We start from the raw sequence: 15,806 nt of genomic DNA on the forward strand, positions 1-15,806 counted from the left end.
GCACGACCACCACCCGCGCAGGGGTGAGAGGCAGTCGGTGGGGTAAGGGCTGGGGGGAGAGGAGGCGCTCCCTTCTTTGGCAGCTGAAGACAGGAGGGGGGAGAACCTGAGGGCAGCGCCCTCCCCCCTTCACCCACAGCAGGGGAGGGGGCTTCTCAGGGGAAAGGGGTCGCTTAAAATTCCCAAGCCCCGGGTGGTTGGGTAGAGAAGGGACGCAGCGTGCAGGGAGAGAACAGCCAGGCTGGAGGGGCAGTTTCTTGGGGGGAGATGGAAAAAGGGGTGTGTGGGTGGGTGGGGGTCTTTTCCGTGCAAAATGATGGAGAGCTGGCCCAGGAAGAACTGGGATGGGGAGGAAATGGAAGTGAGGGGGTGATGAGCAGGGAGAGAAGGGTCGCAGGCCTCAGGCCTGGGGACCCCTTTTGCAGAGGAAGGAGGTGCCAGGAGCCAAGAGTGGGCAGAGCCTTCGAGGGGGGGCAAACAAGCCGTAGAGAGAGAGATGGAGAGAGCAGCGAGGAGTGGAGTGAGGGCCCCCCCCTCGGAGCTCCTGCAGGCAGGGAGCATGGTGTGGGGGCAAGTCGCAGGGAGCTGAGAAGAACGAGTGGAAACGGAAGAACGAGTGGGCAGCAAAGCCAGGGTGTGCAAGAACCTTGTTTGGGGGGTGGAGAGTTTCGGGGAGCAGTGGGTGGGGGGTGAGTGAGGGTCCGAAGGTTCCTGGAGTAGAATGGGATGGACGAGATTTGGAAGAGAAAGATGGATGGGGGCAGAGCAGCCCCGCCCCAGCCTCAGAGAGCGAGATAGCGAGTGAGAGAGAGGGAGAGAGAGAAAGAGAGGGAGGGAGGGAGGGAGAGGGAGGGAGGGAGGGAGGGAGGGAGGGAGAGAGAGAGAGAGAGAGAGAGAGAGAGAGAGAAGCGTGGGGAAGTAAGAAGTTGAGTGTTGCAAGGAAGCGCAGGCGAGCATTTGCCTGGGGGTTGCCAGTACAGAAGCGGGGTGCAGAAAGGAAACGGGGTCCCAAGTGTGTCTGCAGCAAGGGTCCTAGAGATTCCCCAGAGAGAAGGAAGGAGGAGGAGGCGGCAGCAGGGGTGCGAGAAAGCCAAGCCAAGCGTGAGGGTGGGACAAGGGACGGGTGGGTGGCGGGGGTGAGCAGGGATGAGGAGCTCGCGTCCCCCAGCGAGGGAAGGCAGGCGGGTGTGCAAGACAGCAAGGGCCGCATTTGTGCAAAACTGGAGCCTGGGGAGCGGGGCGTGGCAAGGAGGAGTGCAAAGAGGCGTGCAAGAGGCCGGGGCGGGGCTGCAGCGTGTGCAGGGAGGGGCGTGGGGGGCCTGGAGACGGGGGCAGGGTGGTGGAATCTGAGGGCACCCCCTTTCCCTGAGGCCTGGGGGGCAGCCCCCATCCCATCAGGTTCCGGGCCCACCCTCTATGGCTCTGTCTGGTCCTCCCCTCTCCCCAGAATCGACCCATCCTCCTCCCCAGCTCACCCCCCACACCCCACTCTCTCCCCCTCCACCTTCCTACTCAGCTGCCCCTTCCAGCGAGGTGATGTAAAAGTCTGTCTGCCAGGACAGGCCACCCCACGAGTGGCCTCGACCTCGGGAGGACAGGGCGCAGCACAGTCTCCGTAGAGTCCCCGGTCCTCCCCAAGGAGGAGGGTGGAGGAAGGCCGGGCTCTGAAGTCCAGGGGGGTTCCGGCGGACCGGCGGGTCCGTCCAGGCCAGCCATCACCTTTCCAGGAAGAACTTGAGGGCCCGGTCAATGTTCATGCGGTGGCCCACGCGGGTCACCCCCAGGTCCACGTAGTCCTCCTTGGTCAGGGCCGGCAAGTGGGACCCGTCGATCTCGTGGTCCAGAAACTGGGCTCGGTGCTCGGCCAGGCCCAGCCACTCCAGCCAGTCGGCCACATCGAACTTGGTCCAGAAGCCCAGTGGCTTGGCGCCGAAGGGCTTGTCCGGAGGCAGCGACAGGAGCCTCGTGGGTGACAGCGAGCGGGAGGCCCCCGACAAGGCTCCCCCCAGTCCCCCAGAAATCCCGGGGTGCGGTGGCACGAAGACGGGGGCGAAGGGGTCGGCGGTGCCTCCTGGGCCTCCGGTGGGGGAGCCCCGGATGTCGAAGAGGCCAGGGTAGAGGGGTCCGGAAGGCAGGATGGGCAAGGACGAGGGTCGGGGTGCGGGGCTGACCTTGTGCTCCGAGGCCGGCAGCAGGGAGGGGCTGGGGGCCCGGCGGAGCAGCGGGGAGCGCATCTCGAAGTCCACGCCCGGGAGGTGGCGGGTGGACGTGGAGGAGGAAGAGCCTGAGGGCGAGGTGGCCCCCTGGGAGCCCCCGGCAGCTGCAGGGGACACCCCGCTTCCTGGGGGCAGCGGTGACAGCGGCGGCTTGGACCAGTTCTGAAACAGGCTGCTGACAGGTTTGGAGAGGATGGAGGGCTGGGAGTCGTCGGAGATTCTGGAACGTGATAAGGGGACAGGGGTGGAGGAGGAAGGGGAGGAGGAAGGAGGAAGGGGAGGAGGAAGAGGAGGAAGGCATGGGCAGGCGAGGAGGCCATGATAGAGGGAGAGAGGAAGAGAGAGACAAAGGGGCAGGTTGGGGGTGGGAGATGGAGAAGAGTGATGGGAAAAGAGAGAGGAGAGAGAGAGGGCAGATGGACATCAGGACAGAAATGAAGGGAGACAGGGAGAGGGTGACAGTCGAGAGATGAAAAGAAAAAGAGACATTAAGTGATCGTAGTCATCATTGCCACCACTTACTGATGCCCACGTGTGCCAGGCCTTGGTCCAAGGGCCTTACGGTCTCCGGCTCAAGTTAATCTCCCCCCTTGACCGCCCTGATGCGGGTCACTTGAGTGGTTACTAGTACCAGCAGCACAGAGAGCTTAGGAAACTTGCCTAAGGACACAGCCCAGAAGTGGCAGAGCCCCGGTTAGATGGCACCGAAGAAGTCTGAGCTCGTAACCACTACTCTATACTGCCTTTGGGGGGGTTTATGGCCGAGTCACAGCAGAGTAGAAGACAGGGAGACGGTGAGCGAGGAACGAAGAGAAGGTGATCAGCGTTCAGGGGACAGATGGAAGGGGGCAGGGACAGAGAGAGAGAGAGAGAGGGAGAGAGATGGGGAGAGGGCGATGAAAGAGAGAAGAAACAAGGGGAGGAGCAGGTTCCCCTCATCCCTTGGACTCCCTCCAGGAGTCTTGCTCAGCCCTGAGTGCTCCCTGATTGGCTCGCTCCTTCCCTTTCTCCCCTGTCCCCCAACTGTGATTGGCTCATTCCTTCACCCTCGGCTCTGACTGGCTCGCTCTTCCTCCTCCAACTTTGATTGGCTTGCTCCTCCCTGGCTCTGTAGACTGGCTGCCTCCTCTCTGCTCCTTTTGCTCCCAGCCAGACCACAAGCACCCCCTTGGGTCTCTTGCTGCTGAATAACCGATGATTTCATCCTCTGACCCCAGCCCTGCCCTGAGACCACTTTCCTAGAGCACTCATTTGTCCCTCTGGGAGCAGTGTGGGGGGCTCCCACTCATCCCGACAGGACACCCATCGTGGATGATACAGGCTGACCCAAGGAGTCTACCCAGAACATTTAGGAATCAGCAAGTATGTATGGGCCAGAGGGAACTTACAGAAGGGAAGGCCCTGCCTAGATCCTGGAATTTCATGGGGGTCCCCCAAACACTGCCAGGAGTGATCCCTGAGCTCAGAGCCAGGAGGAAGGCTTGAGCACCTTTGGGTAGAGACACCCCAGCAAAAACAAATGAGCAAAAAGAACCAGTGAACTGCCTTAAAAATCGTAAAAGGCTTGGGAGAGTTCAGTGTGTGGAAGCCTGGGCTCTGCCTAAGTGGCCCAGAGGCTCCATGGCTCATGGTCCGATCACTGGGGGGTCTCACAGTTGAGAGTAGGCTGGGAACACCAGCGAATGTGGTCCCCAAATAATACAAACAAACCCAAAAGGTCACTCTCAAAGGCCTAGTAAAATCTGGGGCCAGAGCATTAGCACAGCAGGGAAAACTTTTGCCTTGCAAGGAGCTGACAAGAATTCAATCCCCAGGGTCCCACAGGGTCTCCTTGTAACCACACTATTTAAAATAATTTAAAAAATAAAGTTGGGGAGCTGCTGAGGTGGCGCTAGAGGTAAGGTGTCTGCCTTGCAAGCGCTAGCCAAGGAAGGACCATGATTCGATCCCCCCGAGTCCCACATGGTTCCCCCAAGCCAAGGGCAATTTCTGAGCGCTTAGCCAAGAGTAACCCTTGAGCATCAAAAGGGTGTGGCCCAAAAAACAAAAAATAAATAAATAAACCAAAAATAAATAAATAAATAAATAAAATAAAGTTGGGGCTGGAGCAATGGTCCAGCAGGGAGGGCTCTTGCCTTGAGTACCACTAGGTGTGGCCCAAAAACAACTATAAAAACAAAAACAAACAAAACCCCCCAACACAAAAATGATGTGATTCTTCAGGGCCGGACCCAGAGCACAGAGGGCAATGCACCTGCCTTGCACGTGGCCAACTCGGGTTCGATCCCCAACATCCCATAGGTTTTCCTGGAGCACCACCAGGACTGATCCCTGAACACAAAGCCAGGAGTCAGCCTTGAGCATCACCTGATGTGGCTTCCAAAACCCTACCTTCAATATTTTAATAATAGTAGTAGTAGTAGTAATAATAATAATAATAATAATAATAAAACAGGGCTGGAGTGACAGCACAGCAGGGAGGGTGTTTGCCTGCACTTGGCCAATCCCAAATTGGCGATCCCTGACATCCCATATGGTTTCCCGGAGCACCACCAGGACTGATCCATTTCTGAGTGCAGAGCCAGGAGTAACCCCAAGCATCGCGGGGTGTGGTCCCCACAAAAAGAATCTTTATGTCCAGGGGTCTTGGGGGCCTTAATGGGGGGAAACACAGCTACCCCCGAGAGATAACGGGCGGGATCATCTGAGCGTATCTGAGGTGGGTGGGAAAACTTGCCCTTAGCCCTGCCTGGTTGCGCGGATGCCCAGCTCACCTCTGGCGCTGCAGGGATGAGGTCCTCTCGGGCACGTAGCTGGCTCCGCCGTGGTGACTGTCCCCGCTGGCCCCGCTGCCTGACCGTGCCCAGGGCAGCGCGCCCCCCGCTCCGGGCGAGCCCCCGAACTGCTGGAGCTTGGAGCTGAGTTCGCTGATGATGCTGGCTTTGACCGTGGCCAAGGCGGACGCCTGTGGCTGTGCCAGGGGACCGGGCAGGGGTGGTGGTGGGGGTCCGGGGCTCTCCTCCCAGGGCAGCAGCTTCCGAGGCAGGGAGGAGGCAGATGGCAAGGGGGGTACCTCCGGGTCCAGGGGCACCGAGCCCCCGGTCACGCCTGCCGTCGAGGGTCCGGAACATGCGCTCAGGGCCAGGAGCCCGTCGGTGCCGGTGACGGCCCCGGTGACAGAGACGGTGGGGCTGGTGGGGGTGACGGGGTCCCGGAGGGCACCCCCGGGCCCTGCACGCAGGCCCCCGGCCCCCAATGCCCGGCCGCGCAGCTTGGATGGAGTCATGAGCTGCGGTGGGTAAGGGGGTCCCGGCGAGCTGGTGCCCCCGAAGGCCTGGCCGTCCAAGTAGGCCACGTAGGTATCCAGGAGCTCTGGCCCGGTGCCCACGCCGGTGCCCCCTGCGCTGCCCCCAGCTCCGCCCTCGGCTGACAGGCTGCTGAGCGTGGACGCGCTGCTGATGGTCTCCAGCGGGTGGTCGCTGCTGCTGCGACTGTCCACCTCCTCGATGCCCGAGTCGGTGCCAGGCGCGGGCGGGTCGGGGCCGGGCGCGGGAGCGGCGGGTGGTGCGGAGGAGGCGGTGGCAGCCGTGGAGGGTGGCGCGGGTGGTGGTGGCCCCGCGGCCGGGGTGTCCCCTGGGGTGGCGGGGGTCCCCTGCGTCAGCGTGGCCACCTCGCTGTCGTAGGACGTGAGGCTGGACGGCGTGGAGTCCAGGGCGGCTGGGGGCGCGGGGGCCGCCACGGCAGGGGGCGCAGGCGCGGGGGGCGCGACCTGCTCGGCGGTGGGCATCGTGTGGGGCGACTCGGGCTTCTCGAAGCTGTTGGAGAACTCGAGGGGCGGCGGCAGCGGCTCCACGAAGAGCAGGTCGCCGTCGTCCACGTCCACGGATGGCGCAGGCGGCGGCAGCACCAGCAAGGGGAGGCCATTCTCCTCGGTGGGCCTCGGGGACGTGGGCGACGCGGGCACAGAGCGCCGTGGACTACCTGGAGGCGGCGGCGGCGGCATTCTCCGGGGCCCGTCTTCCGACGGTGCGCCCTGCGCCACGGGCATGGTGATGGCGCTGGCACCGGGCACGCGGGGCTGGCAGTTCTCCAAGAAGCGAACGTGCAGGGGTAGCCTGTCGGGGTCGTCGGGGACGCTGGACCTCCAGGCTTTGGCCACGCCTGGGGGCTCGGGGCCCAGCTGCAGCAGGAGCGGCCCCATGCCACCGGGTGCCGTGGGAGGCAGGCGGTGCAGCAGGGAGCGGCGCGCGGTGGGCGGGCTGGCCAGCACGGCCTTCTCCTGGCTGCCCAGCCCGGCCCGGTAGCTCGGCTCCCGACGGTGCCCCGGGTCCGGGGCGCCCCAGAGGCGCAGCACTGGCTCGTGGTGGTGCGGGGTGGGTGGCGGCGCGTCGTAGCGCGGCGAGGGCGGCCTGGGCACGTGTTGAGGCGCCACGCCGCCCTCCGAGGACTCCTTCAGGGCCCTCTCGCGGGCGGCCAGGGCCAGCCCGAGCGGCGAGGAGGGGTCCAGGGCCTTGCCCGTCAGCGGGTGCACCAGGGGCCGCGGCGGCAGGAAGCTGGAGAAGGCGCTGCTGCCGCTGCCGCCGCTGCCCGTGTAGGAGCGACCCCCGGCCGCCGCATAGGCCCCGTAGGAGCCGGCCCCGGCCTCCAGGCGCAGGTAGGGCTCGGCGGAGAACATACCCTCGTCGATGGACTTGGAGTGGCGCAGCCTCGGGCCTGGGGGCGCGCCCACTCCGGTGCCGGCGCCGCCGCTGCCAGCGCCGGCCAGTGCGTCCTCGTCGCCCGCGTCGGTGGAGAGGAAGAGCGTGGAGCGCCGGCGGGCCTCGCTCTGCCAGCCGCCCTCGCGCCGCGCCGCGCCCACCAGGGCCGCCCCGAACTGGCTGGTGAAGTCCAGGGTGGCCGGGCCGCTGGGCGAGGCGGGCGTGGGCACGGGCGAGGGCGAGGGCGGCCCCGGAGAGAGGGGCGGCGCGGGCGCGGGCACGGGCGCCGGGGAGTTGGAGCCGGGCCCGCCGCTGCCGCCCGTGGGCTCGGCCTGGCCCGGGGGCTCGGCCTCGGTGCTGCTGCCCTGGCTGCTGCGGCCGCTGCTGCTGGTGGACGGCGCCTTGATGATGATGGTGGGGATGGGGATGGAGTTCTTCTCCGGCGCGGCGGGGGGCGGCGGCTGCGGGGACGCGGGCGACGTGGGCGAGGCGGCCAGGCTGCCGCCCTTCTGCGGCTCGCCCTCCACCTTGGTCTGCTTCACCAGCGGGCCTTTGCGCCCCCGGCCCGAGCGGGCGGGCACGTACATGGCCGCGCTGGCCGCCCTCGGGGGCAGCTGGAAGTAGCGCAGCGCGGGCGCCTGCATGGAGGCGGCGGCCACGGAGGAGGAGGCGGAGGAGGAGGGCCCGCCGCCTGCCACGCTGGCGTGGTGCGACGGGGACGCGGCGCCCGGCGTGGGGCTGGGCCCGCCGCCTCTCCAGCCGCGCAGGCTGGGCTGCGGCCCCAGGGCCAGGCGGGGCGGGGGGTCGTCGGGGGAGCCCCCCGTCTCCATCTCGGGCGGGTGCGGCGGGTGCGCGTGGTGGTGGTGCGTCTGGGGCGGCGGCGCGTGGTGGTGGTGATGGGGCGGGTGGTGGTGCGCGGGCGGCAGGGCCCCGCCGTGGTACAGGCTGCGCTCGCGCGCCCCGAGGCGGCCCTCGGGGAGGGAAGGGCCGTCGAAGGACGACGGCGACGAGGCCGGGTGGACGCTGGAGCTGGGGTTGAAGGGGCCCCCGCGCAGGGACGGGGTGAGGCGGCCCGAGGAGGACGGGGCGGGAGGGGTGCTGTAAGGGGGCTCCGGGGGGGACGTGGTGGGCGGCGGGGGGATGTCCTCCGAGCCGGGCACCGACAGGCTGCGGCTGAACTTCATGGCGGGAGGCGCCAGGTAGGGCCGCTCATCCTCGGCAGCCCCTGGGGGTGGGAACAGAGAAGGTCCGGGAAGGGGAGGGACAGGGTGGTGACGATGTAGAGGGGGTACAGCCGCACGATGCCGCAGGAAAAAAGCCACAGTGGGGCCGGAGAGATAGCATGGTGGTAAAGCGTTTGCCTTGCATGCAGAAGGACAGTGAATCGAATCCCGCATCCCATATGGTCTCCTGAGCCTGCCAGGAGCGATTTCTGAGCGTAGAGTCAGGAGGAACCCCTGAGCGCTGCCGGATGTGACCCCAAAACCCCCCAAAATAGAAAAAAAAAAGCAAAAAGGCCACAAGCGCTCAGGCCGGAGGAGGCCCATGATGGTGGCGCCGGGTCCAGCCTAAGAGCCACCATCCCAAAAGGATGCTGCAAATTGGTACCCAAGGGTACGGGCGGTGCACTGCACCGCGGCCAACAGCAGGGGGAGCTGTCGAGGCGGAGAGAAACGCAGCCGAAGTTCCTCCCCCGGCCAGGAGGGGACGCTGTGCCTCAATGCTCCCCAAAATTAGTTTTTGCGAGTGCTGGGGAGATGAGGCGAGTGAGCCTGTGGGAGCTGGATCCCGGGAAGGAAGTCGGTGGGTGTATCTCAAACCTGCAGCCCAGTTCCATTCAGGGATGGTGGGTCTACTCCTTTCAGCTCCAGGACCCGCCCCCATGCTGCCTGCAATCTGGTGCCTGATTCCCATTCTTCTGCTCCCTACTAATCTATCTTTTGGGGATACAGCCGGTGGAGCTCAGAAATTAGTCCTAGAGGAGGATCTGGGATGCCGAGGACCAAACCCGGGGTGGCCACATGCAAGGCAGTCACGCTCCCCACTGAGCTATATGGCTCCAGCCCCCAGTCTTCCCTCTGTCAACCGAGCCCCTAGTTCTTTCATCTTTGGGGAACTAGAAGAAAAACTTCCATGCTTGGTTCTGGAGGTTGCTGCGGACCCACCATCCGGCATAGAGCAAGTGCTCTGTGAATTAATGCTAGGCGAATTAATTCTCCAACTCTATAGTGAATGAATGAAAGAATGAACAAACGAGTGAATGGACCAGTTGGGAGGGAAGGAACCAAGGTCAGGATAGGGCCTTTGGACACAGGATAGAGACAGACCAGAGGGTCATGCGTCCTGGACAGTGATCGGTCACTGGTCAGCAGCAAAGCCTGATCCAGAGTCACCCATGGAAGCCAGAAGGTCATTTTCCAGCTGCCCACATCTGACCTGCCTCGCCTCACCCCACCGTGCAGAGGTGCCCCCTCCCAGCAGAGGCGACTTACCTATCGATTTCTGCCGAAGCATAAGCCCAGGGCCTGGTGGTAGGTAAGGAGGTCGCTCGTAGCTGGGCTGGGACCGATGGTGGGGGTCGAAGTTTGACTTTGGACAGCAGTTGGGAGAGGAGAGGAGAGAGCAGAGAGAAACAGGTCAGTCAGGATGGCTAGATGCCCGGTTTCCCCACCTGGCCCTCACATCTTTCAGATGATCTCGTGGGGGGTCAAGTTTTGTTCCGAGTTTTGTTCCTGGGCTGCAGGGAGGAAAAAAGGGGGAAAATGTGAATTATCAGCTCTCTGGGCTTGTCCTCCCTGGACTCCCATCTCAAGCTACCAGAGGGCGCTGTCCAAGAAATCACTCCTACACTGGTACCCCACACCAGCCATGCTAGCTATCCCCACTTTGTGTTTTAGGGGATCACAGCAAGGGGTGCTCAGGGCTTGCTCCTGGTGGAATTCAGAGGACCATATGGGATACTGGGGATTGAACCCCGGTCAACCACTTGCAGGTCAAGTGCCCTTCTCACTGGACAATCACTCTGTTGTTTGTCACCATTTCTTTTATTCCTTCCCTTTGGGTATTTAGGTCACACCCAGTGATGCTCAGAAATTATGCCTGCCAGGGCTCGGGAGACCAAATGGGATACTGGGGATTTAACCTGAGTCAGCAGGTGTAAAACATGCATCCTCCCTGCTGTACTATCTCTCGAGCCTGTGTTTTGTGTTTTTTGTTTTTACTTTTTTTTAAAAATTTATTTCTTTAGCCTGTTTTTGTCAGCATTTCTTTGCGATACTTTCGCCAGTGGAAATGACGTTGAGCACGTCTCCATTTCTTGCCTAGCATGCCAGCTTCCCAAGGGCCTCGAGGAATAGAATAGTCGAGAATCCAGAAATAATAAGTCTCTCTGTGTGTGAAGTAGGGTAAAGTAGGATAGAGGCACAGTTCTTCTTTTCATATTAGAAGGTTGGGAAGCTGGCCGTCACACCTGGAGAACAGTCATTTTCCAGCATCAAAGTCAAGAAAAACAATATTTTTGTTTTACTTTTTTGGCCTACACCTGGCAGTGGCGCTGAGGGGTTGCTCCTGGCTCTGTGCTCAGAAATCACTCCTGGTGGGATTAGGGGACCCTATGGGATGCCTGGAATCAAACCTGGGTCAGCCGCATGCAAAGAACACCCTCCCTGCTTGTCATTGCTCCAGCCCTCATGAGATACAAATTTTTTTTGGGGGGGGGAATCAAACCTAGCGACACTCAGGGGTTACTTCTGGTTCTGCACTCAGGAATCGTCAACCATGTGTAAAGCAAACGCCCCGCTGCTCTGGCCCAAGATACATTTTTATTTAATTTAATTAATTAATTAATTAATTTATTTATTTTTGGTTTTTGGGCCACAACCGGTAACGCTCAGGGGTTACTCCTGGCTATGCACTCAGAAGTTGCTCCTGGCTTGGGGGACCATATGGGACACCGGGGGATCGAACCGCGGTCCGTGCAAGGCTAGCGCAGGCAAGGTAGGCACCTTACCTTTAGCGCCACTGCCCGGCCCCTTTATTTTATTTATTTATTTATTTATTTATTTATTGCCACATCTAGCGGTGCTCAGGGGTTCCTCTTGGCTCTGCACTCAGAAATCACTCCTGGAAGGCTCGGGAGACCATATGGGATGCCGGGAATCAAACCCGGGTCCATCCCACGTTGGTCGTGTGCAAGGCAAACACCCCACTGCTGTAGTGTCACTCCACCCCAGCCCACCCCACCCCCAGACACAATTTTTAAAGGGCCCAAGAGACAGGACAGGGAAAGTACTTGCCTTGTGTACACAATGCTAAGCACTGCCAGAAGTGATCCCTGAGCACTGAGCTGGGAGTAATCTCCCTCAGCACAGCCAGATGTGGCCCCCAAACCCAACACTCACTTTCCTCAAAATGAAACTTGAAGAAGTTGGGGATGAAACCAGTTCTGGGGTTCAGGCTTTGCATATGTGAGCCCTGGATTCACTCCCTGGCACCACAAAAACAAGGGAACAGAAAGAATTTATAGAGAGAAGGGGCTCAGGAAAGTGAAAGGATGGGCATCTTATGGAACAAGTCAGCGGTTGCAGTTTTGGTCACTGTAGGGACCATAGGGGCCCTGTGCCTTAGGCCCTGCTCCCCCACGTCCACCAGGTGACCCGTGCGTGTGTTTGGTTTTTGAACCACACCAGTGACACTCAGGGGTTACTCCTGGCTATGTGCTTAGATATTGCTCCTGGCATGGGGGACCATATGGGATGCAGGGGGATCAAACTACGGTCTGTCCTAGGCTAGCACAAGCGAGGCAGATGCCTTACGGCCTGCGCCACTGCTCCGGACCCCCATGTGTGTTTTGTTGTTTTGTTCTTTTCTCAAATTTCTTTTTTTTTTTTTTTTTGGTTTTTGGGCCATACCCGGCGGTGCTCAGGGGTTACTCCAGGCTGTCTGCTCAGAAATAGCTCCTGGCAGGCACGGGGACCATATGGGACACCGGGATTCGAACCAACCACCTTTGGTCCTGGATCGGCTGCTTGCAAGGCAAACGCCCCTGTGCTATCTCTCTGGGCCCATCAAATTTCTTTTGCTTTTGGGCCACACCCAGTGGTCCTCAGGGCTTATTTCTGGCTCTGCTCTCAGGAATTACTTCTGGTGAGGCTCAGGGGACCATATGGGGTGCCAGGAGTCAAACCTGGGTCAGTCTCATGCGAGGCCTCAGGCGGTGCCCTCCCACTGTGCTATTGCTCCAGCTCCTCCCCACATGTCCCTGTCCTGGGTGTTTGACACCAGAGCGCGGGGGGGGGGGGGGGGGGGGAAGGAAACCCTCTCAGGTGACAGCCCCAAGCCTGGGGTCACATTCATCCCAGCCACTAATGATCCCTAATCCTACTTCCCCCTTCTCAAGATTCCTAGGTTGAATTCTCCACTTGGAGCCTCAACTGTTCTCCAACCTGCTACATCCCTTCCTTCTGCTCTGCTGGAAAAACCGGCCCCTGTATCTGACCCTACAGGCACAGAGGCCCGTCTTCTGGGCCTGACAGCTCAGTCTAGTGGCCAGATAAATTGGGGCTGGAGTGATAGTACAACGGTAGGGCGTTTGCCTTGAACGACGGACCCAGTATGGACCCGGGTTTGATCTCCGGCATCCCATATGGTACTCCGAGCCTACCAGGAATGATTTCTGAGCACAGAGCTAGGAGGAACCCCTGAGCATTACTGAGTGTGGCCCAAGTGAAATAGAATAGGAAGTTAATGCTTTGCCAATCAACCTGTTAAGACCTGGCTCTGTAGAGTCACCTGAGAACCACCAGGGGGTAGACATGAGCAAAGAGCCAGGAATAGTAGATGGCACTTCTGAGGGTAGCTGGTAAAAAAATAAAATCAATTAAAATAAGTAATGTAGTGGCTGTGGGGATAGCACAGTGGTAGAGAGTTTGCCTTACATCCTGCGGACCCAGGATGGACTCGGGTTTGATTCTTGGCATCCCATATGATCCCCTGAGCCTGCCAGGAGCAATTTATTATTTTTTGGGGGGGCACACCGGTGACTCTTGGGAGTTACTCTTGGCTATGCACTCAGAAATCGCTCCTGGCTTGGGGGACCATATGAGACATAGAGGGATCGAAACGCAGTCTGTCCTAGGCTAGCGTGGGCAGAGCAGGCCTTACCGCTGTGCCACTGCTCCAACCCCTGCCAGGAGCAATTTCTGAGAGCAGAGCAAGGAGTAACCCCTGAGCGCCAAAACAAAACATAAATAAATAAATAATGTAGTTGGGGCTGGAGGACAGAACAATGGGGAGGGCATTTACCTTGCACACGGTCAACCCTGCTTTGATCTCCGGAATCCAATAGGGTCCCCTGAGCCTGCCAGGGGTAATTTCTGAGTGCAGAAATTTCTGAGGAGTAACTCCTAAGTGCTACTGGTTATGGACCCAAAGCCAAACAAAAAAAGTAATGGAGGAGCCATATCAATATTCCAGCAGGAAGGGCACTGTATGTGGCTGACGCAGGTTCAATCCCCAGTATTCCATATGGTCTCCAGAGCCCCGCGTGAGTTTAGAGCTAGAAGTAACCCCTGAACACTGTTGAGTCTGACCCTTAAAGTGACAAAAGCAAAAAAGAAAGTAATGTAGTATATCTAGAAGCCAAAGGAGAATGCTGAGGCCTGGAGTTTAAAAACAGAAAATGGGACCCAGAGAGATAGCACAGCGGAGTTTGCCTTGCAAGCAGCCGATCCAGGACCAAAGGTAGTTGGTTCGAATCCCGGTGTCCCATATGGTCCCCCGTGCCTGCCAGGAGCTATTTCTGAGCAGACAGCTAGGAGTAACCCCTGAGCAACGCCAGGTGTGGCCCCCCCCCAAAAAAAATAAATAAATAAAAATAAATAAATAAAAACAGAAAATGACAGGGCAGGGGAAGTTGCTCAGGGGTAGAGCACCTACATCAAACAGGTCCTGAAGTCCGGGATCCCACCAAAAGAAACACAGCACTGCAAAGCCAAAGTGGGGTTCACTGGTGGTGAAAGGGGTCAATCCTCGATGAATCTGTGATGCGTGCAACTGTCCTTCCATCCGTCTATCTGGAATCTGCATAATGCTAGGACCAAAATCACTGAATGAAAACAATCCTCCCATCAAGCATTATATAATCGGCAGATGTGACTGGTGGCCATGGCCACAGAGCTGGACAGCACAAAATTCAGTCCTGGGTGCACAAAGTTCTTCAGAACAGCCAGACTGATGTTCTCGGGGCCCACATTAGCGTGCTTGGTTCCCCTCTCTATCAAGGTGAGTCGACGTCTGTGTTTCATTCAAATACTTCCATTCCTTTCTTCCTTGGGAAGAATATCTGTCTTAGTATCAACATAGAGATGACATTTCCTGGACTTCCGCGTGACTGGATGCGACCATGGGTCGGGGTGAGGTGGGGTAGTCCAACTACATACATGGAATTGTTCTGTGTCACTCCTGGGAGTCTTAGTAGAAGTAATTCAAGCACTTTTTTTTTTTTTTTTTTTTTTGATTTTGGGCCACTCCCGGCGGTGCTCAGGGGTTACTCCAGGCTGTCTGCTCAGAAATAGCTCCTGGCAGGCACGGGGGACCATATGGGACACCGGGATTCGAACCAACCACCTTTGGTCCTGGATCGGCTGCTTGCAAGGCAAACGCTGCTGTGCTATCTCTCCGGGCCCTCAAGCAGTCTTGTGTCCTCCTTTGCCCCTATGTCTTTCCACTTGCTTGAGTTCTTAATCCCTGGATTGCTAATGTAGTCACTGGAGCTCTAGCAGCCCCCATTGGGCCATGAGGTGACTGCCACTGAAATCAAGACACAGATGGTGGAACACAAAGCAGAGAGTAGAAGAATCCTAGGACCCCCTGACCATGGAGGCCACCACACGGGACCCGACGTCCTTCACCTGACTTCTCAAACATGAGAAAAATGGACTCTGATTCCACCACTATGATTTGGAAGTTTCTCTTCATAGCAGCAGAATCCAGTTGTACAAACAGACCTTTTCCTGAGATGCAATTCATTCAGGGGAAAGGAACCTAGCTTGACGGGTTCATCCTGATTCCCAAGGGGCTGAGCAGCAGCAGATTCTGTACATAAGAGGGTGTCCAAATGGGATTTATGAGGTGAAGGACTAACTTCTGACGAGATGGGGAGATGCATCTCAAAGGCAAAACAAAGCAAAACAAAACAAACAAACACTAGTCCTGTGCTTCAGATTGGGCCAGAAAACAGCATCCATCATCCATCAGTTGGTCTCCAGGAGCCTTCAGCCAGTGTTCCTAAAAGCAGGTTCACTTCCCGCGTGGCCACCAACCACTTCCTGCAAGCCACTTCCGCCACACCTGCTGAGCATTCTGGCCCGGCCAAATGCTTTTCTCCAACATTCTCCATAAACCTTTACCCAAAATGCTCTGATTGGTGGCTGAAGTGATAGCACAGTGGGGAGGGTGCTTGCCTTGCATACGGCTGACCGGGATTTCAATCCCTTACATCCCATATGGTCCCCTGGACATCTCTGGTAGTGATTCCTGAGTGCAGAGCCAGGATTAAGTCCTGAGCATTACCAGGTGTGGCCACCACATTTTTTTTTTTTGTGCCCTGTTTGCTTTTTCATCTCAACCTCCAGCTGGTGATGATGTGAACCCAGACCAAGATAAGAATGTGGCAGTACAAAGGGGCTGACAGAGGAAGGAGGCGCTTTTGCACCAACCACAGTGCTCTCTGCTTTCTGCACATTTGTCTTCACTGGACCCCCAAATAGTGTTGCGGGGTGGGGTGAGCTGTGCCCATTTGGATGAGGATGGAAGAAACAGTGTTGAAGACTGGACAAGTTCTGGGCAGCCCCTGACTAAGGAGGAGGTAACAGGGCTGCCTGAGGAAAAAGAT

General features: G+C 58.8%; 1 protein-coding gene across 5 annotated transcripts in view; it reads right to left on the reverse strand.

The window, feature by feature from the left end:
• Positions 1–630: 630 nt before the first annotated feature.
• Positions 631–15,806, reverse strand: part of SHANK1 (SH3 and multiple ankyrin repeat domains 1) — a 50,028-nt gene continuing 34,852 nt past the window's right edge. For all 5 annotated transcript variants that reach the window (XM_049786992.1, XM_049786994.1, XM_049786993.1 and 2 more), the window contains 3 exons: positions 9,406–9,502; positions 4,991–8,138; positions 631–2,436 (listed from right to left, as the gene is read on the reverse strand). In XM_049786992.1, coding sequence (XP_049642949.1) covers positions 1,716–2,436; positions 4,991–8,138; positions 9,406–9,502 — 3,966 coding nt within the window. In that variant the 3' untranslated portion in view covers positions 631–1,715. The remainder of the gene's footprint in view (positions 2,437–4,990; positions 8,139–9,405; positions 9,503–15,806) is intronic.

Source organism: Suncus etruscus, chromosome 14 (assembly GCF_024139225.1).
Source record: "Suncus etruscus isolate mSunEtr1 chromosome 14, mSunEtr1.pri.cur, whole genome shotgun sequence".
In the NCBI taxonomy this organism is placed as follows: Eukaryota; Metazoa; Chordata; class Mammalia; order Eulipotyphla; family Soricidae; genus Suncus; species Suncus etruscus.